Source organism: Dunckerocampus dactyliophorus, chromosome 5 (assembly GCF_027744805.1).
Source record: "Dunckerocampus dactyliophorus isolate RoL2022-P2 chromosome 5, RoL_Ddac_1.1, whole genome shotgun sequence".
In the NCBI taxonomy this organism is placed as follows: domain Eukaryota; kingdom Metazoa; phylum Chordata; class Actinopteri; order Syngnathiformes; family Syngnathidae; genus Dunckerocampus; species Dunckerocampus dactyliophorus.
Window position 1 is genome coordinate 13,300,679 of NC_072823.1, and position 22,462 is coordinate 13,323,140.

Below are 22,462 nucleotides of genomic sequence, written 5' to 3' on the forward strand. Positions count from 1 at the left end.
GTGTAACGTACTCCGATCTGTTTACCGCAGCAATAAACGTCACCCCCCTCCAAAAAACGTTCTTAAGATTTACTGAATCACAACATAATAGATTTTTTTTACTTATATCATATCCATGGTGCAAGTGGATAATTTATAAGCCCTATTTTCCTGATTCCATATTAAGTTTTTTTTCGTAAAAAAAAAACTAAAGTAGGAAGTGACGTTTCCCTCTTGCATGTGTTTCCGGGACGGATTACGCAGTGACGGACGCCGCTCACAAGAAATGATGGATATTTCAGATTCATTTCTGGATGAACCAAAAATGTACTACTGTATAACCTCAACAGGTGAACTTAATTTGAGCTTGGCAAATTTTGAATGCACATGTCCAACATGTTCAATACTTAACGCACTTAACTTGCTGTTCTCTAACAAAACAGTGCATATCCTTCACGTTTTGTCAATAGTATATAATATGCTAAAAATGATCAGTGCTCGTTTTGAGACACGGTATTATAAGATTGGTTTGTTTTTAACTACATTCTACAGTCATTATCTTGCCTTATGTGGCTTTCTGTTGCTAATAAATCGCGTTTTCTGTGCTACTTGAGTTTACAGTAGTGTTTAACAAGCAAGTTACACTTGACAGCTAGAGGGAGCACTTCAGCAACCAACTTTGTGTAAATTACACACAGCGACGGATAAAGCAAGAGGAAGGGGTCTGGTATAAATTACTGGTTTGTAGAAATTTTAATTTAAACAAAGCAACAGTAAATATCAGGAATACATTTGGTGTGCTTAAGAAATGACAAGCGATACTAAAAAATACATACAATAAATTACAGTGAAAATCAACTACTGCAGAAAACAGGAGCAAATTCTAAATGAGACTGTCGTGCATCTTATATCTAATATCTGACAGTACAATATTTACAAGTCATCCATTCATAATCCGCTCGTGTGAGAGGTTTAAATTGGATTTCACCAGTTTTCCGTATTTCTGCCTGTGTATACTGCAAAATCATTTTGTGCACCTAGTTTCAGTATTGCATCAGATGACATTGAATGTTTTGGGCGGGCCAAAAGGCCGATCAGAGGTGCAGGAACAGTAATTAGCAAAGAGCACACACGCTGAGGTGGATGCTGTTGGGAGTTCTGTATCTCATCGACCATAACATCAGTGAATGCAACCACATGCACATCATGAATGTCTCTTTTTAAAATTTTTTTTTTAGCTCATGGTAATCATCTCATATTTGTCCTTCAGGCTGCAGTCCTCGTCCTCCTCGTCTTCCTCTTCCTCCTCGTCGCCGTCCTCCTCACTGGTCTTCTCCGGTTTGTCGCGATGGTGGTGAAGCTCGATAAGCACGTAGTACAGGACCGCTGCGACCACACCCCCCACCATGGGCCCCGCCACTGGGATCCACCACCAGTGGCCTGCCGTGCTGCACGGAGGGGACAGAATGATAGGTGATACTCAGGCCACAGAGATGGAAGCACGGTTGGACTCACGACAACAATCGACCGTGCCTGGTGAGTGCATGTGACATTATGTAATGAGTCGGTAAGTTTGGATATGTTTCCCGATCATTTATTTCAATCAATATGTTTGTTCCCCCACTAACTACCTCGCATGTGATTGACGGTCTTGATCCTCCCTCTTGCATTGTGTTTATGAACACACAAAAGTTACAGTTGACTGCAAATCATTTTAAAAATGATATCCTAAATCCACGACAGAGTATTAGGGCCACAAAAAAAAAAATCGGAGATTTCGACAATAAATTCTTAAATTTACATGAATAAAGTCGTAATAGCATAGCTCTTCAGGAAGGAGGGAAACTTTCCTCTTGCTTCCGGCATGCTTTTATTTATAACGTGGCAGCAAAACAGAGCAGTTGAGCACAAAAGGATTAGGATGTCTAGCCCTTCACACGTCCGCCTTCCTGGCCCCGCCCCCTCCACATGCCCAAGGCCAAAGGTCACATCAGTCCCCCCATTTCATAGCTGTCTCCCGCAATGCATGTTACATAAAGCTACAATTTTTTTCTTGTAAATTTACAACTTTATTGTCGAAAATGTATGAGACTTATGACCACAAATTTACGACTTTACAAGTCAAATATTACAAGTTTCAAATCGAATTTCAAGTTTCAACATTACAAGTTTCAAATTTTCAATACGTTATTCAAGTTTAGTTAAAAAATGTACTTTTCTGCTGTTTGTTTTTCGGAAACATTTTCTTTGTGTTTTTTATTTCTTTTCCCTAATTGTCAACTTTCACTGTCCTTTCTTTGCCGTGTGAAGCAACTAAGTCCTCTGCTCCTAGCGGCCCAGGAACAGCGTGTTGAATTCTGCCTAGCAACAATTCTGCCTAGCCTGAAGCGTGACAAGGCCACAGGAAAAAACAAAGATAAAAAGCCTTATATTATTACATTTCAATCAACATTTATCCATCCATCCATTTTCTACGCCGCTTACCTTCACCAGGGTCGCGCGTATGCTGGAGCCTATCCCAGCTGACTTCGGGCGAGAGGCGGCGTACACCCTGGACTGGTCGCCAAAAATGATGACTATTTATTTTAATGTATTAGATTTCTCTGCCATTGAGAGTTTTCCAGGGATATCGTCCACTTGGATCAGCACATATTGACCCAAATAAACACAAAACTAAGAGCCAGAGCTGTGTATACCTGAACACCTCCATCCCCCATCCGGCCACAGCAGTGAAAAGTCTCGGTCCCAGGTCCCTGGCAGGATTCAGGGGGTAGCCACAGTTCAGATTCATGGACACTCCGATGGCCATTATGATCAGGCCGATGGCCAGTGGCTCCATGCCCCTGGGGGCTCCAATGTTTCCTCCATCAATAATCGCCAGGATGCACAAAACCAACATGCCAGTACCCACCACCTGTAAGAAGAGAGCAGAAAATGGTTACACTTTCTTGGCTTGCAAAATTGCTTCTTCTAATCTTAGTAGTAAACACTTTATGTAGAATTGTAATCTATTACTGCTAGATACTCCTCCAAATTTGAAGTTGTACAATGCAGAATTGTCCCGAAAAATAGTAACTTCAGTCTTATCAGCTATTGGAGAACTATTTGCTTTTTCTTTGGCTGTAGAGCGTAGACCTGGAAAAGGAACTTTTCTACTGTGACATAGGAAAGTGGTGCGCACGTTTCTGTGCTGGCTCCTCGATAAACATTATGGCTCCCCAAACATGTTCACATTTCATCTTAATAATGGTTAATGTCTTGTAAGGCAGTCAAGTTGTCCTCTGGGATGTCGTGCTATCCGCAATTTACCCAAAATTGTGTGTAAAAATACGCCACAGTCAAGTAACGCAAAGCTTGCATGATGTAGTGTGAGACTCTTGGGCTTTTTTGTTGTTGTTTGTGATGCGATGGCAAAGTGCAAAAGTGTCAAAACCACCATAGAACGGGAATTGGAAGGGATTGTGATGTAGGAAAGTGGTAAACGCATCTCTGTTCTGGCTGCTCAGTACAACATGGCTGGACAATAACAATAATAAAAGGACACCCCGAAAGATTGAGCACAGCTTGTTTTGATCTTTACGTTTTAGCTTCATTCTTCACTGCTTGCGTTACACTTACAGACTTCTGGAATGGATTCATTCAGTCATTTCCTTGTTTAAAAGCCGCATTTGTAACGCACCCTAACACAGTGGGCCACTTGGTGCGGTTTTTAACACTTTTCAAGCTCCGACATGTTTTTCTTGGCTCACTGCACAGACTTAACAGACTGGAAATGTAGTTGAGTATAGATCTGACCTTCCGGTGAACACCAGGAAACGGGTCATTAGACACAAAAACCAAGCAAAGCAAAGAGGGTCGTTCTCAGACTAAATGGGGCAATCAATTTTGCATTAGTGACATTTCCGAGACGTTGCGGTGTTTAAAGCCTGAATGGGATCAAGAGAACAAGCGTGAGAAGGGGAGAGGTCAGTAAAGTGAGCTGAGTTCACCTGATCAATGAACCCGCCAAGAACTGACAGGTGTCTTGCCGGGTAGGATGCAAAAATGTGACCTGTGGCATTGATTCCCGTCACTGAAAAAATCCCACTGGTGAAGTCCATGAAAGCATCTGTGAGGGTTTCAGAAGTAGTTGTTGATATTGCAGCTTATAGGAACCTTTATAACCTATGCTAGTGAGCATAACGGCTTAAATGCTCACCATAGTATAATCCAAAGACTGCAGCGGCTCCTGCAAATGCACCAAGTAACTGAGCAATGATGTAGAAAGGAAACTTCCAGATCTTAAGTTTGCCCAGAATCACCATGGCCAGAGACACAGCAGGGTTCACATGGCCCCCTGGGATGGAGGACAAAGCAGAAAAGCAGTGAGGGGTGTAGCAGGCGGGTATGATATCATCTCCATCATTAAGGAGGCTTTCACGTTTACGAGGAGGCTAGCAGAAGGGAAACAACCCCTTGGGCGGTGCAGTGTTTTGTTTGAGAACTACCACAATAATGGCCATAAATCAGGAATAGAGCATCACTGACTTTCTTTGAAACACATACAAAAACATCCCTGCTGCTCAGACGGTTACATTTACGCATGCACGTAGGCTGTGGTCGATGTTTGCAGGACATTCAGCGCCCAGGGTTATGGACGACCCCAGAGAGGTCACCAAATCAATTGTCAGTACACATTCATTGACTCCTGCCAGAGAGCTGGCACGTTCCTGCTTGACAAAACCGCAGCAGGGATGTGGAGGTGGCACATGGCTGGGCAGCTTTCAACACTACAAGCCTCATGTCAAACACTGTTAAATGGTTAAATGTCATGGAAGTGATGGCTTTTATCACTTAACATGTTGTCTCGTAGCATCACTGTCATTAACCTGAGCATCTTATTGATGGTAGATCTTCACAACATATCCCACTGGACACACACACCACAGTTTGTGTTTTATTATGTCTTGCGAGATAGCGACAGAGGGCCAATACTGTTCATGCCATGATGGCAGATGACCACAATGTATCTCACTAGACATTCTCCAGTTGTTTATAAATGCTTTCAACATAACAGTTGTGATCCAGAAATAAACACTAACTACCTAATGGTTTAAATCTGGGAATATGACACATAAGAAATGCACACTTGCCCATGCGGACAATGTATCCCGCTGGATATTCTTCATTTATTCATGATGTATTGTGGACCTTAGATAAAAGTACCATAAAAGAACATTTTTTATAACAGCAATATGGTCCAGTAATAAACTTATTGACAACCTGCGGACAAAACTATCAAGATATGCGTATTTGTAGACGAGCACAATGTGTCCCACTGGACATCATTCAATTCTTTGTCATGTACTGTACCATAAAAGTTGTTCAACAACGTTGTCCTTTCCATTTCCAGTATGACTGACTGGAAATCCATCCAATATATTCCCTCCGTTATTCATTCAGCTTTAATTGATGCCCACGTAAACGTTGCGCTCTTTTACAAGCATTAGGTAGACATAGAATTAGAGACGTGTAACAATTCAAAGTGACACTTACCTGACACTCCCCCAGCTACGTACACCGCCATCGTCAGCCCAACTGAGAAGCCGATGTGCACAGTGAGTGGCTCGCCCAAAGAGTTTCGACTGAGGACAGTCTGGGCCACCGAGCCACAGCCGAACAACTAAAAACACCAAGATCCAATACAAGAGCTGGATCAAATGTCTGACTTTGCGATGATAATAATGCTCTTATTTTGTATTTAATCATTGATGTGCTAGTTTTCAGTATAGTTTGAACTACCCAGCATCATATTGAGAGACTTCTGATATTTTGATTGATCTTATTTAGCTGCATGAATAGGCCTTAGAAATAAAAAATAATAAGTTGTCAGTATGATGCGTTGCAATTCTCCACTACTGCAAAATACAATCACAATTATAAACATTAATTTAATGCATTTTTAAAAATGTGATATCATAGCATAGAAGAAAAACTCAAGTAAAAAATGATGAAAAATGCAGAACAGTTGAATAAATATGCTGTCATGCAAAATGTTACTCACAACCAAAACAAAGGTGCCAAGGAATTCTGCCAGGAATTCCCTGAGTATTCCATGTTTTAATGCACAGTGTTGCCTCATGCTTCTCTTGTGCTGTTTCTATGTATTGCTGGGCTGTCTATGATTAAAAGTGCCCGATGTCCCCCCGTGTCAACCTCTTGTGATGATGTCATGTCACATCTCCACCTCGTGTGCGCGTGTGCAGCCATTCAGCGAACAGCATTGACTCGTTCGTACAACCATCACTAAGTTTCCAGGCAGAGTGAATGACACGTGTGTGTGTGTGTGTGTGTGTGTGTGTGTGTTTTACTGTATTAATTGGAATGTCTCTGATGGTGTAGAAGCACAAAATGTCAAATAGTATGCAGTTTTATTCCATTTGTAAGAGTTTCTGGAGGTTTCTAAACAGCAATTCAATTTGGAAAAGCATTCAAGTACATGGATCCATCAGCTGGAAATCTTTTATATTAACTCACATCATGAAAGAATAACACAATATGGACAAAAGTATTCAGACCTCAGAAAAATTTAAGAAATTTGTTGTTGCTCTCCTCTGGGAACCAAACAAACTGTGGAGTATGTCTGTGGAAAGGTTTGTCCATTCATCCTGAAGAACGTTTAAAAAGACAGAGAAACAGCACGAGGGCCTGCTGGCTTCGTCTTTGTTGTAAAATTATTTCATGGGGTCGAGTTTGCTCTGTCACACCAATCTCATCCCTTAATGGACTGTGCTTTGCGCAGAGGGAACAGAAAAGGGCCTTCACTAAACACTTCCCAGAAAGTTGGAAGCATAGAATCGCCTTAATAAGACAAAAAGGCAAATTCAGGTTTGTTCAAAAAAGTGTAAGTTCACTGTAGTTTTGTAGTTAAAAATATTGCCACTAGAGGTCAGTCTTAACACAATGCCTGAGTAACAAGTTGTTAATGGAATTACTGAAACAATCTCCTCATTAAGTCCAAAGAAGATCTGTTATCATCCAATTAATCAGAGCCAGTGTCGTCCAGGTTGTCTCCATCCGCCTCCACACCTTTAATCACAGGAGGCGATTTCCTCTTGCGCCTGTTGATGTAAAAAAAAGAACTTACAGTTAAACAGTACACAGTTTGTGTAATCCAGAGAAGGTGAGGGGTCACCTCATGTCTTTCCGCAGCGTGTCAAGTTGGCCGTGAAGCTGCTCGTTGGCCTCCAACTGCTCCTCCAGCTCTCTCTGCAGCTTCTTCTTGGTGTGCTCCAGCCGCTCTATCTCCTCCTCAGCCTCGTCCATCTGCCTCTTGGCCGTCTTCAGTCTCTGCGTCAGCTGCGCAGTTCATGAAAAGTCAGACAGTGGCTCACTCAGGAGGCGAGAGTGACAAATAGTGACATCTACCTGGTCTCTGTGGGTCTGCAGGTTGACGTGGTCCTCGTCAGCTTGCATCTTCATTTCCTTCAATTTGCGCTCCAGCTTGCGGTTGGCTTGTTGCAAGTTGTTGTTGTCCCTGAGAGGAGATGCACCAAGAGATCAGTTAGAGCTTCCTGTAACTTTACACCCTCACACTGTGATACTACTGCCAGACCTACAAGCAAAGGGAAAGTGACACTGGAAGGGTGTGTCATATGTAAAATATCTTACGCTGGAGGAGAAAACACTTTATCACAGTCAATTTCTTTGTAATAGTCATGAGGTGTTTACCTTTCCTCCCCTTGCAACCTCTCCTCAAGTTCCTGAACGCGGCTGTTAAGTTTGGCAATCAGAGAATCCTGGTTGGTCCTCTGTGATCCCTCTAAATGAGCCATCCTGCTCTTCAGGTCTTTGTTCTGATGCAGGAAATGAACCAGAGGAATGTCATATATGAGGAAAAATTAAATATACCCTTTGGGTTCTATTCATGTTGGACCAGCGGTGCGGGTTAAAGCCGGGTCACATGTAGAAAACAAAATGGAGACACCTATTCATCGGTAAACTCATCTATAAGAAATTTTGATATTTTGGACAATTCTATGCCTCCAACTTTGTGGCAACAATTTCAGGAAGGCCCATTTCTGTTCCAGCGTGGTCCATGAAAGCAGGTGTGGATGAGTTTGGTGTGGAGAAACATCAGTGACTTCTGACCTCACAAATGGATGAGTGTGCAAAACAAATACTTAACAGAAGAGAGAAAGCTGCATTGTTGGTTTTTTTGTTTTTTACTTTTGCAGACAGCAAGGTGTCCCAATTCTTTTGTCCATACACTGTCCTATTGATGATGATGGTATGGGCCACGACAACTGTATTTACACCCAATTTGTAGCCACTATGAACAGGCACTTGTCACCATTGCAAATGGCAACTGGTATCACAAGCTCCTGGTGAAATGATGAGATACCGTAAAAGGAAAACTGCACTTTTTTATTTTTATGTTTTTCCCCATCATCTACAATCCTTATGTGAAACATGAACACGCGTCTTTCCCTTTTCTGTGCGTTCTAAAGAGAGAAAAACAGTTCACATGAGGCTGGTAACAAGACACACCTACCTAAACCCTCCAAAAACACCAACAATGTTCCATTCACATAACGTGATCATTAACACATTAACCAAGCTACATTGTTATTGTAGGAGCTACTTTTCTGGCGTAGTGACACAGCAACTCTCGTCTTTAAACGTCTCAGGACACTACTGAGAGGTAACGTAAGATACCGGATTTGCTGCTGCATCGCCTGTGAGCTTGAATTGAATTTACCAGCTCAACAGGAAGCGCGAGTCTTGTCCAAAAAAATGCAGCTATCCCATCAGTTGGCATACCAGTGAGAGCGGACATTGTAAGTGATTCATTCTGGTTTTATTTTGTCAGTGAAACTTTTAGCACTTGTGCTACATGCTAACACTATGAGAATGGCTTTCACTATAGCTGCATCTGCCTAGCACCCAGCAACATTATTTTCTGCCCGGAGGGCAGTAAAAGTAAGGAGTAGTAGTCGTAGTCGGCACTCACAAAGTCTGCCATGATTAGTGATTGCCAATGCTCTCTCTCTCAGATGCTCTGTGAAATGAATGCACGCAGGAAGGAAGCTCCGGTAATGCTTAAAATGACCAAAATACGGCAAAATACTGGAAGTATTACGTTATCATGAATGTACCTGTTACTACATGGTCACAGCATGTATATAAAACAATATAACATTGTTGGAGGTGTTTTAATAGAGGGCTGTATAGGCAGACTAGGTGAATCACTCTATGTGCAGTGGTGGCGCCCGGCAGCCATTGGCCAATGAACTGCTCTGCTAGACTAAATGCATTATGGGGAAGAAGTTAACTTTTTTTTAAAAAATTTTAAACTCAAATTGGTACTTGTCTTGTATATTTCTTAGGTATGCCTTTTGAGTGTTAAGTTATAAGTTATAAGATGACGCCATGAGTCATAATGTTACATTGAGTAATGACCTCCTGCCACTTCCGATGTGTTGACGAGCTTGTTGTGAGTTTTCTCATAGCTCATGACTGGCACCTATCAAATAAAGAGCTGCCCGGTCCTCATGGACTCGTGCACGCCACAATATGTCTTTTTACGACATGGACATGTGCGGCCTATAGTCCGGTGCATTTATGTATGTACAAATCTGTTTTTCTCTCAAAATTTAGTGGGTGCGGCTCAAACACCGGTGCGTTTTATACACCGGAAATTGCGGAACATTTGAAATATCAAGCTATATTGCAGTAACGTTTGAATATAAGCTAAGCACAGGTATTTGTGATAGTGATGTGCTCATTCTCTGGAGCGAAAGGATGTGAGGTCAAGGGGCTAGAAGGTCAGGTACCTGTCTCTCCATGCTCATGTTGTCACACTCCAGGTCCTGTCTGACTGTTCTCTCCTGCATCAGCTCGCTCCTCATCTGATCCATCTGAGACAAACACATGGGATTAAGAATCACATTTTAACTGAATTATAACAATAGACATACAATAGAATAATTAATGTAATCATCTAATCAAGGCTGTGGGCACTAGCACATACAGTACACTCAATGGAGGTGTTTCTAATATTTGCCCATGTCATGCAGCTAATAGAGTTCACCAGAGCAACAATAACAATAAATATTGTTACATTAATCCCTGATGACAGTGTCAGTAAAAACGAATCACTTGGAAAGGCAGAATGTTTGATGCAGATCTTATATTGGATCACATTAGATTGTGCAGGTATACCTAATACTGTAAATGTACTGGTGGGTAAGAGATGCATGTGGGCTTATGCTGCCTCCCATATTCACTAAAAGTCATTCAATGGGTCACTTGCATTTTAAATAGGCTTCATTTAAAAAAGAAACAGAGGAAATGCTGTCTGGTCTTAGTAGTCTCTCATCTCTAATAAAATCCAGAGGCCCAGTGTAGGGAATATGAATGGCCGCACGCACACACACACACACACACACTAGTTTTCTGGGTTTTTTTTTGTCTTTGCACTGCACCCAAAACAGTGTTTTGTGTCAATTAGTCCTCAGCACATGGCTTCTACGAATGGTGGCCTACTTTGGTAATAAAGGGGTCCTGTGCTGACTGACATCAGATAATAAGAAACATATACATGAAGAGTTGAGGCGTATATGCAAGCTGTTATACACTGAACATATTTTCAGGAGATGAATGGACACACCACTCAGCAACTGAGTACGCAACCCCCAATATCTGTTTATGGTAAAAACACAGGTTCAGATGGGGCATAATTATATCACAGATAGGTTGACCCTTGGCTGAATCCTTACAAGTAGAAAAGGTCAATGTAATCTAGTATATACAGGGTCAGGCAAAATGATCTGACACATTTGTAGGTTAAATAAAAGGCAAATAAAGTAATGAAACAAAAAAGTGTTTTTATTTTCAAAAAGTAATTATAATGCCATTTTTGTCATATAATGCCATTTTGCTTTGTTTCTTTATAATGCCATTGGTTTTTGTTTTTTTTTCAGTTGCTGCCATGAACTGGACTGGTGAGCATCACGCTTTCATTGTGGAAACGTTTATCAAAACGAACAAATCTGTAACTGCAACACAACGAGCGTTCCATTTGCACTTCAATCTTGGTAGACATGATCCCGTACCAGCTCGAAACACCATCTTGTTATGGGTTACCAACTTCAGAGCTACTGGATCTGCATTGAGTGTGTGGACAATAATGGATCCCATTTGGTTTGGTTTGGTTTGGTTTGGTTTAGTTTTTTGAACATGAAGGTTACAATGGAATACATCTCATGAATCATTCTTTGACAGTTCCACATGTCCAAAAGGAGTAGGAAGAAGCAAAGCTTATTTGACTTTGACTGATTTAATTTTTAAAACATAATGAAACAGAATGGTATTATATGTACTTTTCGAAAATAAAAACACTTTCTTGTTTCTTTACTTTATTTGCCTTTTATTTAACCTACAAATGTGTCGGATCATTTTGCCTGACCCTGTACAAGACATGCAAACTTGCCTGCTCTTTGGTTTTGTCTAATCGCTCCATTAGGCGGTCAGCAGTGCTGCGTTCATCATTCACGTCTTCCTCCAGCTGACTGATACGCCCCTGAGAAGGAAAAATAACACAATGTTAAAAAATATAATACAGTGGGGAAAATATGTAAGTAATTGATCCCCTGCAGATTTTTAAAGTTTACCTCCTTACAAAAATACAGAGAGAGACAGAATGTAAAAAGAAAATGTGTTAAATTAATGGATTTTTTTTTTTTTGGTCCTGTCCAGCCATTAGGGCAGATAATATTGTTGATCTAAATGCCCTTACGTGCTCAACACATTTGCTCTGCCAGGCAAAGGTGCGAGATACACTTCCCCTGTTATACAGAATTTATTTGACTTTGATGTTTTTTTGTTATGCAAATTTGGAGCATGCGGATCAGAGCAGGAGGGGATAGAGAAGAAGAGAAAAGAAAACAGAGGAGGGAAAGCGGGGACAAGAGGGGGACAATAAAGAGAGAGACAAGGACAACAGCAACAACAATTGCCATGACAACATACACATTATTATTACTATTACTATTACTACGTAGTAGTAGTAATAGTAGTAATGAAATTATTAACTATTACAGTGAACAGTGACAATAACTGTAATGCACACAATTGTAATAACTATAATCATATTGCCGACATCACCGTCACTGTAATAAAATCAACAACATAACGCCCTGGTTAACTCAGTGAGTTACAATATATGGGGAAGTATGTATGTACTTGTACGCGTGTACAGGTATCTCTGTATGTGTGCATGTCTTCATGTACTGTATAAAAATGTGCGCGAATGTGTGAACGTGTAATTGTCACTGAGAATGCTTGAAAGGAGAGGGACTGCCTCCCACTACCCAGCAAGCAAGCACACAGCCAGGCCGAGCCCCCACCACCAGAAAGCCACCGGGCCCACAGGGGCGGGCAGAACCAAGACCAGCCCCCCATGAGACAGCCCACAAAGCCCTCCCCCCAGGAAGACCAGCAAGAGGCCACAGCGAGGCAATCCCAACCTGAAACAGGGTGCTGGCAGGCCAGAGGACAGCCAACCCTCGAGACCGGTGAGAGAGCACACCCCAGCAGGCCCAGAGACGCCCCCGGAACCGGAAAGGAGTCTGCCCACGGCGGAAGCGCCAGCCCCCCAAGCCACCCCCAACCCCCAATGTAAATAAATTGCATAAATGAATTTGTATTGGACTGATCAAACTATTTGATCCAGCAAACATTCTGACCCCGGCAGACCAATTATGTGCCCATGAAGCACGCCAATGAGTCCTGTCGCATTAGGAAAGATGCTAATCCAAAATAGTATATCCTGTCCTTGGTTGGCACTTTACTCACTGTTACTCTAGTTTTATTTACTGACTTTAGACGTTTACTACTTTACAGCACTTAATAATTTTGTTTATTGCACTGAACCAAAGTCCTTGTCCCCCAGTTCCGTTGCCCGTCTGTGAAATAATGACCAGTTCACTCTGTAGTTCTTTGCTCACTCACACGGTTACACCACAAGACTCTGCATTTTCTATTGAGTACAGCTGCAAAACAATCCACCATTGAGCCAAAAGTTACAAGTGTCAGCATTTTGATCAAGAAGGTGAGAAACACTATTGAATTTAAGAAACAAACAACTTTTTAAATTACTATGAATTTTACTTTATAAAACATACACACATCATGAACAAAATAATTTACCATGCTAAAATATGGCTACCCACTTCATTTTCCAAACTCGGTTAGAGAAGAAATTTGCTGTCCTTAGGGTGTTGCCGATTGCACAAGAACATTTCTCACTAAACACGAGCTTCCTCGCTTGACACGCAGTGTCAACATACAGATGTCACTGTAATATTTTGTCATCAGCAAGATAAACAGTGATGAGCTGTGAGATGCTACTGCAGTGGCGCCTTTCAGCACCCTCATGAACAAGTCTAGGACAAATAGTGGTGCTAGTCAGGACGCATTAACACCCCACAGCATGTGATCAACTACAGTGTCTGTCCATGTGTGCATGAGGTACTGTGTGAAGGCAATATTGACTTTATGTCATCATCATCAAAATTAGGTAAAACTACATTATCTGATTGGATCCAACACAAGAGCTGTATAAAAAGTTCTGTATTTACAAAGACTATAATACTGACGTACGCGGGGGACAATCACTTTTTCTGATTTTCTGTTCTCAACTATCCCGGCATTTGACCTGGGTGTAATTCGGATCCCTGCCAGGAAACGTAGTTCATTCGTGCATTCTGATCCATTTCATCAGTTGTAGTCTTCATTTGCTCATTTATTTTTTCCTGTGCCTCTTTCTGTTATTTAAGAGCGGCTCACAAGACAGTTTTTCATCTTGTAGTATCTTGGTATCATCCTGTAGTACCTTGAAAACATTGCGCAGTGCTCCATTTTGTCTGTTTCTAGAGGAGGCTGTCCTTGAGGCTGTCATCTTGCCATATTTTCTGATGTAGCACTTCCAGTTTCTATTTCAGTACATCTTTCAAGGCGCCATATAATATCAATTCCTTCTCATTCAACGGCATATTTGGCCCGGTTTTTGATTGTGGACCTGGATTTCTAGGGCCGTTATCATTTAGCTTTTTGAATGCCATTGTTGCTAGGCAACCGCATTGAACTTTAGTAGTTAGCCGGTTAGCTTGACTTGCTAGTGGCTCCCTGCACTTGTAACTTGTTTATTTCAAGGAATCCGTATCTCTCAGAGTACCTCTCAGAGTTCAAGTCGAAGGTGTCAGCAAGCTTTTCTGATCTTGTGATCCCGACGTGTGGTCAGAATAGTTCAAAACTAGTAGCGACAGCAGAACAACTACAGTACACTGCAAAAACTGAAATCTATGCAACATTAAAATATCTGAAATCAAGATATTTTTATTATCAGGCACTTTCTATGTTTGACCGATTTACTTACCTTAAGTAATATGTACTAAACTCTGAGATATACATCACAAAGTAAGCAAAAAATATATATATAATTTGAAAAGATAAAATGATTAATTATTCATTTTACTTGAAATTCAAGTATATCTCAGACTTCAGTACATACTACTTTTAAAATAAGCAAATTAAGAGAACATAGTAAGGAAAAGAAATATCCTATTCGTCAAACATAAATATTGACCTTGATTTCAGGTATTTAATTGTTGCTTAGATTTCAGTTTTTGTAGTATAATTGTGCTTGACCATTTGTCACTTTGAATGCACATGAAAACCCAGAATATCATATTGGATCATGGGATACACTGTGGTTCTCTACCGTTGTGCATTCTCTAAAAGCCAGAATTTTGGATTCACTCTTGGACTGTGTATGTGTACCGAATGAAGTGAAAGGATCGAGGTTCACGTAATTCCATATCATTGTTCATACTAATACACATCCTCTCCAATGGGGCTGGGTGTATTCTCATGTTCCACAATGTGCTTACCTCCAGAAGTTTGACGTGGCGCTCCCGCTCATCCACCGTGGTGGTGTTTCTCTCCTCCAGGTCCTCCACCCTTTGTTCCAGCTGCCGGGCCCTGGAATGGGCCTCTTGCTGCTCCCTGTGACACCGCTGCAGATCCTCCTCCAGAGGAAGCAGCTGAGCACAGAATAAACACACCGATAAGGAAACCAGTGTGGGTTAGAAATCGGATATTATATTTAAAAAAACAACGTTAAAAATGTGATACAGATGTGACTCCTTTTTATTGTTGTTCAGTCGTACGGCTAAAGTGTTCCTTGGCATCTCATTGTTGCTACAAAGTCCCTTTGGTCTATTTCATCAGTGACTAAGACATTTGAACCCACGTTGTGATGAGTCAGCAAGATTATTTGCGAGAGCCACACCTCATCCTGAAGCTTTTTGGCTGCTAATCTGGATTTCTCCAGCTCAGCTCCCTTTTCCTGCAGCTGTCTGCGTAGATCGGCCAACTCCCTCTGACTCCTCTCTTTGGCCTCGTCGACCTGGCTCTGAAGAACATCTGTAGACGCCTCGCAGTCCTCCATGATGCTATTCATCTGATTTACAAGGGGGGCGGTGAAACTTCCCTGATGAAATGTAGTCAGTCTAATCTGTGGAGAGAGGGAGTTTCATACCTTCCTCTGGAGTTGCTCCACTGTCCTGTCCTGCAGCCTTCTTTCATCCTCAAGCTCACCTTTGCTCTTCCACAACTCTTCAATTTGTTTCCGCTCTTCCCTGAGCTTCTCTTTCAAGTCCCTGTGCTCATGGTTCAGTTTGGTCAGCTTACCCTGCCAGAAGAAAACAACAAGAGTACAACTTTTGAATCAAATCAAAGATCTAGTGACAAGATGTTTTACTTTTTTTTTTAACCTGCACTTCCTCCAGCCTGGTCAGGAGTGAGCGGTTGGACTGACACATTTCCTCCTCATTCCTCCTCACATCCTGCAATGTTTCCTCCAACTGTTGCTTTTCTCTCTTATGAGCAAACAAACAGCAAAACCAGAGAATGCATTTTATGCAGGATACTTTTCCAACAAGTTAAAAATATATATTTCATTTGTAACCTGTAATGAATGCTCTCTGAGATCTTAATAACGAACAGGAAACAAAGAATGTCTTCTGGATACAGTGTAAGATTTTCCATGTTATATTTAGAGTGCAAGCCCAAAAGTAAAAAGTCTGACAAGATTTGACAGGGAAAATGTGAGGATGACCATAAAAATGGAACTTAATGTGTAATGAGAATATCCTCTGAACAATAACATAATAAAAAGAGAAGAAACAACCCCAGAACAATAAAAGCAAACATCCTGAGTGTAGGTAACAAACCTCCAGCTGCTTCACTCGCTGGTCCTGCAGTTTCTCTGAGGCTTTCAACTCCTGGATGGCTCGGCTCAGCTTGTCCACCTTGCTGCTCAGCTCCTGCACTTTTCCCTTCAGTTGATCTCTCTGCTGACTCAGCTCCTTCAGCTGCTCTTTTGCAGCGCCTCCGTCCTCCAATGCCTCAACCTTCTCTCTGCCCAGCACAATGTTGCTCTAAAGTAAAGTAGCATGTAAATAAATATTGTGTGAAGAAGCTGAATGAAGAATGCTTTGCTCTTACTGTACCTCTTTAGCCAACTCTAAATCTCTCAAGAGATGTTGCAGCTCTAGTTCATATTCTTCCTTAAGAGCAGCAATGTATTTGTCATGGGTTTCCACTTCATCCTTGATGGCCTCTTTCAGGGCACTGAGGTCCTTCTCCTGCTGTTGGAGAACGTCCTCATGCTCCTCCTTCGCCAGCAGCATCTCCTGGTAGTCTGCGCGCAGCTGCGCCATATCCTGAGATGCAACAGGCACATGTTCATCAGGAGAGCATGTTTGCTGACCTATCATGCAGTCTTTACCTTCAGAAGTATTTCTTTCTCCTCATGTATCACTTCTGCTTTCTTGGACTGGTCCAGTTCATCATGCATATCGGACAGCTGCTGCTGGAGGTCCTTCATCTGCACCTTAGAACGTTCTCTCTCTGCAACCATCTGAGTCAACCTAGGAAATACATGTCAATAAACAGTAATGCATACTGTGACAATAATTTGTTCCACAGTTGATGTTATGGGTGTTACACACATACACAAGTACAATTAATACATCACATTTACAGCTACACATTCACTGACATTCACCATTATAAATTCTGCCTGTACAGGATAATGCTCATTTTTGATTGACATTGTCAGAGAAGTGTTAATAACTATGTTTATTATTGTGGTTGTAGTTTGCCATAGTGTACAAATGCACCGCATCATGCTGAGAGCTGCTGAGAGCTGTTTCCAATATTTTATGTCAGGCTTGTATTTGTACATTTGTACCCAAATATTGTCTTGTTTTCAATATATTTACGTAACAGAACTGCGGTATCATGATACAATCATTATGGAAAAAAGTGTGTTGTTTGGTGTTTAAATGGGTCACCATTTTAATTGATAAACACAGTAGAACAAGCCATATGCTCACTCGTGTTTGGTAGACTTAAGTTGTGCCTCAAGGTCAGTCAGTTTGTTCCTGAGTTTGAAGAGCTCAGCCTGACTTTTGGCCAGCTCTTCCTGCAGCTTTGTCTTCTCCGTCCTAGCCTTTTCACAAGCTTTGGCCAGAGTCTTTTCATTCTGTGGGACAAAGACATTTGTCTAAAGAGGAAGATGATGGAGTTGAGACAAAAACTACAACAAACCTTCATCTCTGTGTCCAATTTTTGCTTTAAGTCACAAACTTGTGACTCCAGTGCTTTTTGTTTCTCGAGCAGCTGTTTCACCTCTGCTGCTTGAGCCTACATAGGTGTAGTCAAACATGGTAGATTAGTCAACATTGAGTAACAATGGTGAATTCTCTCCTCAACTCACATTCACATCTTCCTCCACATTCTCAGCGGTTTTCCACTTGAGTCTGTTGATCTTTTCAAGCAACAGGTTGACTTTCCTTTTGGTGACCAACTCATCGTCAGTCGTCCTGATGAGCAAGGCAGGTACTTTATAAATCACGTTTATTTTTTCACTTTGACTGTGCAGAGATAGAAATGTTGGCTGGGCTTCACTCAACATTGCCACACAGACACTGAGCACTTAATGTCAAAATAGGCAGTGATGGATCATAGCGACATTCCAAGTCGAGGAGTAATTTTATCAGTGGAAGCAAGATCATGCTCTGCATTCCTGACTCTGTGTGTCTAAGTGTGAGCAGCTGCACCAGTTATCGCACTACTCCACATGATAACAACCACAACATAAAGCAGCAATGGTGTATTAAAAAAAGACAGCATTCTTGCACCTTATTGTAATATCAACTTTGTTTTTGCTGTTGATGTTCTGTTATTTTTGATTGGAAACAGCACTGGAGAGTTCAGAAAAATATAAAGGTCCCACATTCAACTTTTTAATTTTAAGTCTCAGAAGTCTCACAACAGTGTATTGAGAAAAATCTAGCTTTGATGCTGGAATTTAGACAGTTTAAAAGTGCTTTTAATCAGCCCTACTCGGAACACACCATTTTGTGTGTTAATGCCAATGAGCTGTGTTTGTCCACAGTTGTATTCAACAGTGTCCAACATAATAGATGACACATATCACATCAAACAACGTAAGATTAAGGACTGCGACAGGAAGCACAATTGGTAGCAAGACTATATGCGCTACAGAGCAGTCACATTTTAACGGCCAACATCATGCTATGTTATGTCACAGATGCTACGCCCATTTGCTGAAGAAAAACAAAACGATCAAACTTACTGCTCTCACGTCTGTAGCTGACTAACAGAGTTGTCAGAGCGCCAGACTTTATTTTAAGATGTGTAGCAAAATCAGCTTTTTACAAAGCTGTGAAGTAATGGGCGTATACCAGAGGTGTGGACTCAAGTCACAATTTTGATGACTTTGGACTCAGCTTGACAATAACATCAAAGACATTGCAATTGACTTGGACTTTGACATGACTTGGGTCAATGACCGTTTTTTGTTTGGCTGACTCACCCTTCCTTGAGATATGTGAAGAGCATCTGTTTCGCTGCATCTTCATTTGGATCAGCCAACACCTGCTGTCCTTTCAGAAGATCAGGAGTGACCTGGTTAGAGAACATGCATAAATACAACCTTTTAAAATGATAACCATGTCCTTGAGGACATCTCTTTACCTGAGTGTCTCTCTCCTCAGCTCCATTGGTGTGGTCACGATGAGACAAGTCCTTTGTTCTGTGAAGTAGTTTTACTGCTATGTCACTTCCAAGGTGCGCTTTGGGTGGTGCAGTGTGCTTGTGGTCTTCTGTCTTGGTGGTCTCTCCACCCAGCAGGCGAGCCCGTGCTGATCCAGGAGGATAGATACACCCACCTGAGGTCACAGTTCCACTGCTGCCTCCCTTTAGAGAGGAGGCTCTGCTAGAGGAGGAAGATGATGAGTCGGAAGCTCGGCCGCTGTCCACGCTACGTGACCTCCGAGTGTCCTCGGGGTCCAGCCTGTTCCTTGGGCCACCCCTTCCCCTCCGCTGGCTGCTGTTGAACTGGTTGATTAATTTGCCTACAGACATAAAGGGCTCTGAGTCCACTGTGTTTGGGGACCTCGCAGGCATGTGTCCATCTGAGGGAGGTGTGTTCTGGTCATCTGATAGGCCTTCAGCTGGAATTGGCATCCTGGCTTTGACCGGGTCAGCTGTTCTCCCAGGTTGAGGGTTTTGTGTAGGGTTGAGGGTGTTGAAGTTGTTGCTTCGTGGGTCGTATGGTCTCAGGATCTCTGGATGTTTCTGGTAATGAAGCTCTAAGGAGGAGCTTCTCTCATCCACAGATCTCCTCACCATGCCTGGGTTGTACCCTGCCTGGTGAGTGATGACTGAAATATCTCTATGGCTTTCTTGGCCAGAACTGTTTAATACCACAAAAGGTTGCCCTTTAATGCCTTGAACCTTCACCATAACTCCAAACAAGCTGTCATGGCTGCCTCTGGGGTTGTGTGGATCGACGTAACTCCTCTGCATCTTCATTTCCGGGGAGCCGTCCAGTCTATCCATTGTGACAGCAGCATTAACAGATGAACTGCATGGGCGGAGAAAAGCAATAACATTAAAACCCTGACGGAGGCTGATCCAATGTGGGAAGGTGCATATCAGGTCAAGCTGAGGTGTTTACACAACATTGGAGACTCAGGGGGACACAGTGACACTTGACGATCTCTTCTCTTACACACAGCTGGACTCACATGAAGACACAATACATAGACAAGAGCTTGATTTTGCTGTGCAATGCAAACAACTCCCTCTGTGTGTTCATGACACTGTTGTATTGTACCAACAACACTGAGCCAACTGCATGACGACTACAACTGGCTGACGTCTGCAGGGTGTCGTCACTCACTTCATGGTGGGCAATATTTGTCAATAGAGATGTTAATACGTGAGTCATTGTGCTACAGGCAAACATTATCACACACCGCTTTTAATAGCAATACATGCGTATGCCTGTGATTGGCTGGAGAACAGCCCAGGTTGTACCTCGCCTCTCGCCTGAAGTCAGCGGGGATAGGCTCCAGCTTACCCCTGACCTTCATGAGGACAAACGGTATAAAAAAAAATGAATGGATGGATGCACGTGTGTGTGTTCAATACTGTTTCTCGCATTCTTTCTAAGTTTTGGCACTTGCAACTTTCTGTAGCGTCATGGTGTGTTATTTTTCAGCCGTAATAAAAAAAGCACACAGAACACTGAGAAATATGCGGTGCACGTGAATGCCTCATCAGCACAGGAGCGCACAGTGCTTAAATGGAGGAAGAAAGGAGACAGAAATGGAGTAGTTCATCATTCTGTGTGCGTCCTATGAACAAATAGTCCCCCAACCACACACACACACACATAAAAAAGATGATTCAGGGACTGCCTAACAGCAATCTGCAATGTCCTAGCTCTAAAAGAATCACTGTCCATTCTTCCCAGAGACTGAGCCACCACACTGTTTGACCGTACAATAACAAGAGACAGTGTACGATAACTGAGACATATTTCTGGCTATAATTATTGTCCAAAACTGAATCCTACAAAAACTGTTGCGTACAAAAAGGGAGGTTCCACTATATAAAAAATACAGTTATACACCACTGCAAATTAAAAGCACAAATTAATACTGTATTTCACCCCAATGTAAGACCCTTGAGTAAAATCTGAATAAGATGTGTGGTCTAGCGCTTTATACAGTTCATGCAAACCAGGAGGTGGCGCCAAACGCACCAGGTGAGAGTTTTCTTCCCGACACACACAACACACACACACCAGTGAGATGGGGAGATTCAGCTGGGAGACCAGCTCGAAAAAAAATGCTAATTTTAACATAACGATGATCAATGAAGCAAAGTCATCAAACTGTCAATCAACTAAGAAATATGATGTTCCCGGGTGTAACGTACAGAGAGAGCTCGTCCAGAAAGAGGTGCTTAAAAACAAACAGTCAGAAAAGGCTTAACGTGGTCCACAAACTGGTTACTTCCAACTTTTATTTTTAAATATATTTTTCCAAAAATACAGTAAGTATTGAAAAAGAGAGCTTATTTGGGTCAGTAGGTTTTATCTTTGTAAAGGCAACACTTTCGCATTGGATGTCATTAGCAGATGTATCTAATGTAATTATGTGGGCTATAAGTGCATAACAACTAGTACAAGACAGGGCATACTCACTACATCTTTTACAGCACTTCTCAAAAGCTGGATGACTTCGTCATTTTTTAAATAAAGTTTGTCGGTTGCCATGTTGGAAAAATTATCGTGTAACATTTTAAAACACAGTTAAATCCCTAAAAGCTATTTTGGAGTTGATATCATGAAACTAGCATCAGTTAACAGTAAAACTTTTATCAGTTCAACAAGCTATCACACATTTTTGGTGCGTTTTGTCAACCATTTTTACGTCGTAAACGTAATAGAAGCATATGCTTCTTACGGTTATTCTAACACATTGTTAGTGTAGGACAGCTAGTAGCAGCAGGAGAAGTTGTCTGTCATCCGTTCAATGCACGACCTTCAATAAGAAAACTTTACCGAGGTTCCACAAACTCACCACAAAAACGTCAAAGAATCGTTATCAAGTCTTTATTGGCTATTGTTTCTTTCTTCAAAAAGGTACATGTGTGTCATATAACATCGTAATAAAGAGAGAAACTTACCCGTCGTTAGTGAGAGTCCGGTGTGAGAGAGTAGTCCTCTTCTTCCTCCGAACTAACCCGCTGTCATCCTGCCTCAGCCCAATGAGGCGTTCACTGCTCGCCCCAGAGTCCGACATCCCAAGTGACGCGTGTGTAGTGATGGATTCGTGAATTTATTTTTTTTTATAGTTAAAGATATATACAATTCTTTTTTCTTCAAAGAGCTGATGAAGCCAATACCAATGTTTGAGCTAATTTGCATTGTTTGCCTAATTTTTTGAAAAATGACCTCACTCATTTGTGAGTTAGCTGTGCGTTTGCTTAGACAATTGCATACACTCTGCTTCCCAGCATTCTGCTCCCTCCCATACCTTGTAAACACCATATG

At 41.8% G+C, this 22,462-nt stretch overlaps 2 protein-coding genes and 1 long non-coding RNA gene across 4 annotated transcripts; 1 reads left to right on the top strand and 2 right to left on the bottom strand.

The window, feature by feature from the left end:
• The first annotated feature begins 218 nt into the window (after positions 1-218).
• Positions 219-11,376, top strand: LOC129181334 (uncharacterized). Its single transcript, XR_008570422.1, has 3 exons — positions 219-329; positions 1,250-1,515; positions 10,944-11,376. It is a non-coding gene; the product is annotated as an uncharacterized LOC129181334 (long non-coding RNA).
• LOC129181333 (aquaporin-9-like) lies at positions 733-6,279 on the bottom strand. The gene is made up of 6 exons (XM_054776403.1): positions 6,023-6,279; positions 5,515-5,641; positions 4,178-4,315; positions 3,969-4,087; positions 2,676-2,893; positions 733-1,427 (listed from the first exon to the last, which is right to left on the bottom strand). The coding sequence occupies exons 1-6, from the start codon at positions 6,098-6,100 to the stop codon at positions 1,214-1,216; spliced, it is 894 nt and encodes a 297-aa protein (XP_054632378.1). The 5' UTR covers positions 6,101-6,279; the 3' UTR covers positions 733-1,213.
• On the bottom strand, positions 6,406-22,190 carry LOC129181330 (cingulin-like protein 1). 2 transcript variants are annotated; one of them, XM_054776401.1, is made up of 19 exons: positions 22,096-22,190; positions 19,090-19,981; positions 18,929-18,993; positions 17,807-17,912; positions 17,638-17,733; positions 17,424-17,572; positions 16,814-16,955; positions 16,536-16,748; positions 16,257-16,463; positions 15,798-15,902; positions 15,563-15,715; positions 15,314-15,484; positions 14,913-15,065; positions 11,453-11,542; positions 9,795-9,878; positions 7,690-7,814; positions 7,387-7,495; positions 7,154-7,317; positions 6,406-7,079 (listed from the first exon to the last, which is right to left on the bottom strand). In XM_054776401.1, exons 2-19 carry the CDS (start codon positions 19,954-19,956, stop codon positions 7,001-7,003), a joined length of 3,078 nt encoding a protein of 1,025 aa, XP_054632376.1. In that variant the 5' UTR covers positions 19,957-19,981; positions 22,096-22,190; the 3' UTR covers positions 6,406-7,000. The 2 variants fall into 2 exon arrangements, with proteins under 2 accessions (XP_054632376.1, XP_054632375.1); XM_054776400.1 differs by having other exon boundaries at positions 6,408-7,079; positions 18,929-19,020.
• Between the last annotated feature and the right edge of the window lie 272 nt (positions 22,191-22,462).

What these genes read in the sequence shown, in the direction of transcription:
- LOC129181330 (XM_054776400.1), bottom strand. Translation starts at nt 19,956, where the DNA reads ATGGATAGACTGGACGGCTCCCCGGAAATGAAGATGCAGAGGAGTTAC. An exon ending in CTGAGGAGAGAGACACTCAG is followed by an intron (nt 19,021 to 19,089) that starts GTAAAGAGATGT and finishes TTCTCTAACCAG; the next exon opens with GTCACTCCTGATCTTCTGAA. An exon ending in CTTAAGTCTACCAAACACGA is followed by an intron (nt 16,956 to 17,423) that starts GTGAGCATATGG and finishes TGTATTTCCTAG; the next exon opens with GTTGACTCAGATGGTTGCAG.
- LOC129181333 (XM_054776403.1), bottom strand. Translation starts at nt 6,100, where the DNA reads ATGAGGCAACACTGTGCATTAAAACATGGAATACTCAGGGAATTCCTG. An exon ending in TTGGCACCTTTGTTTTGGTT is followed by an intron (nt 5,642 to 6,022) that starts GTGAGTAACATT and finishes TGGTGTTTTTAG; the next exon opens with TTGTTCGGCTGTGGCTCGGT. An exon ending in CGTAGCTGGGGGAGTGTCAG is followed by an intron (nt 4,316 to 5,514) that starts GTAAGTGTCACT and finishes CCTCCATCCCAG; the next exon opens with GGGGCCATGTGAACCCTGCT.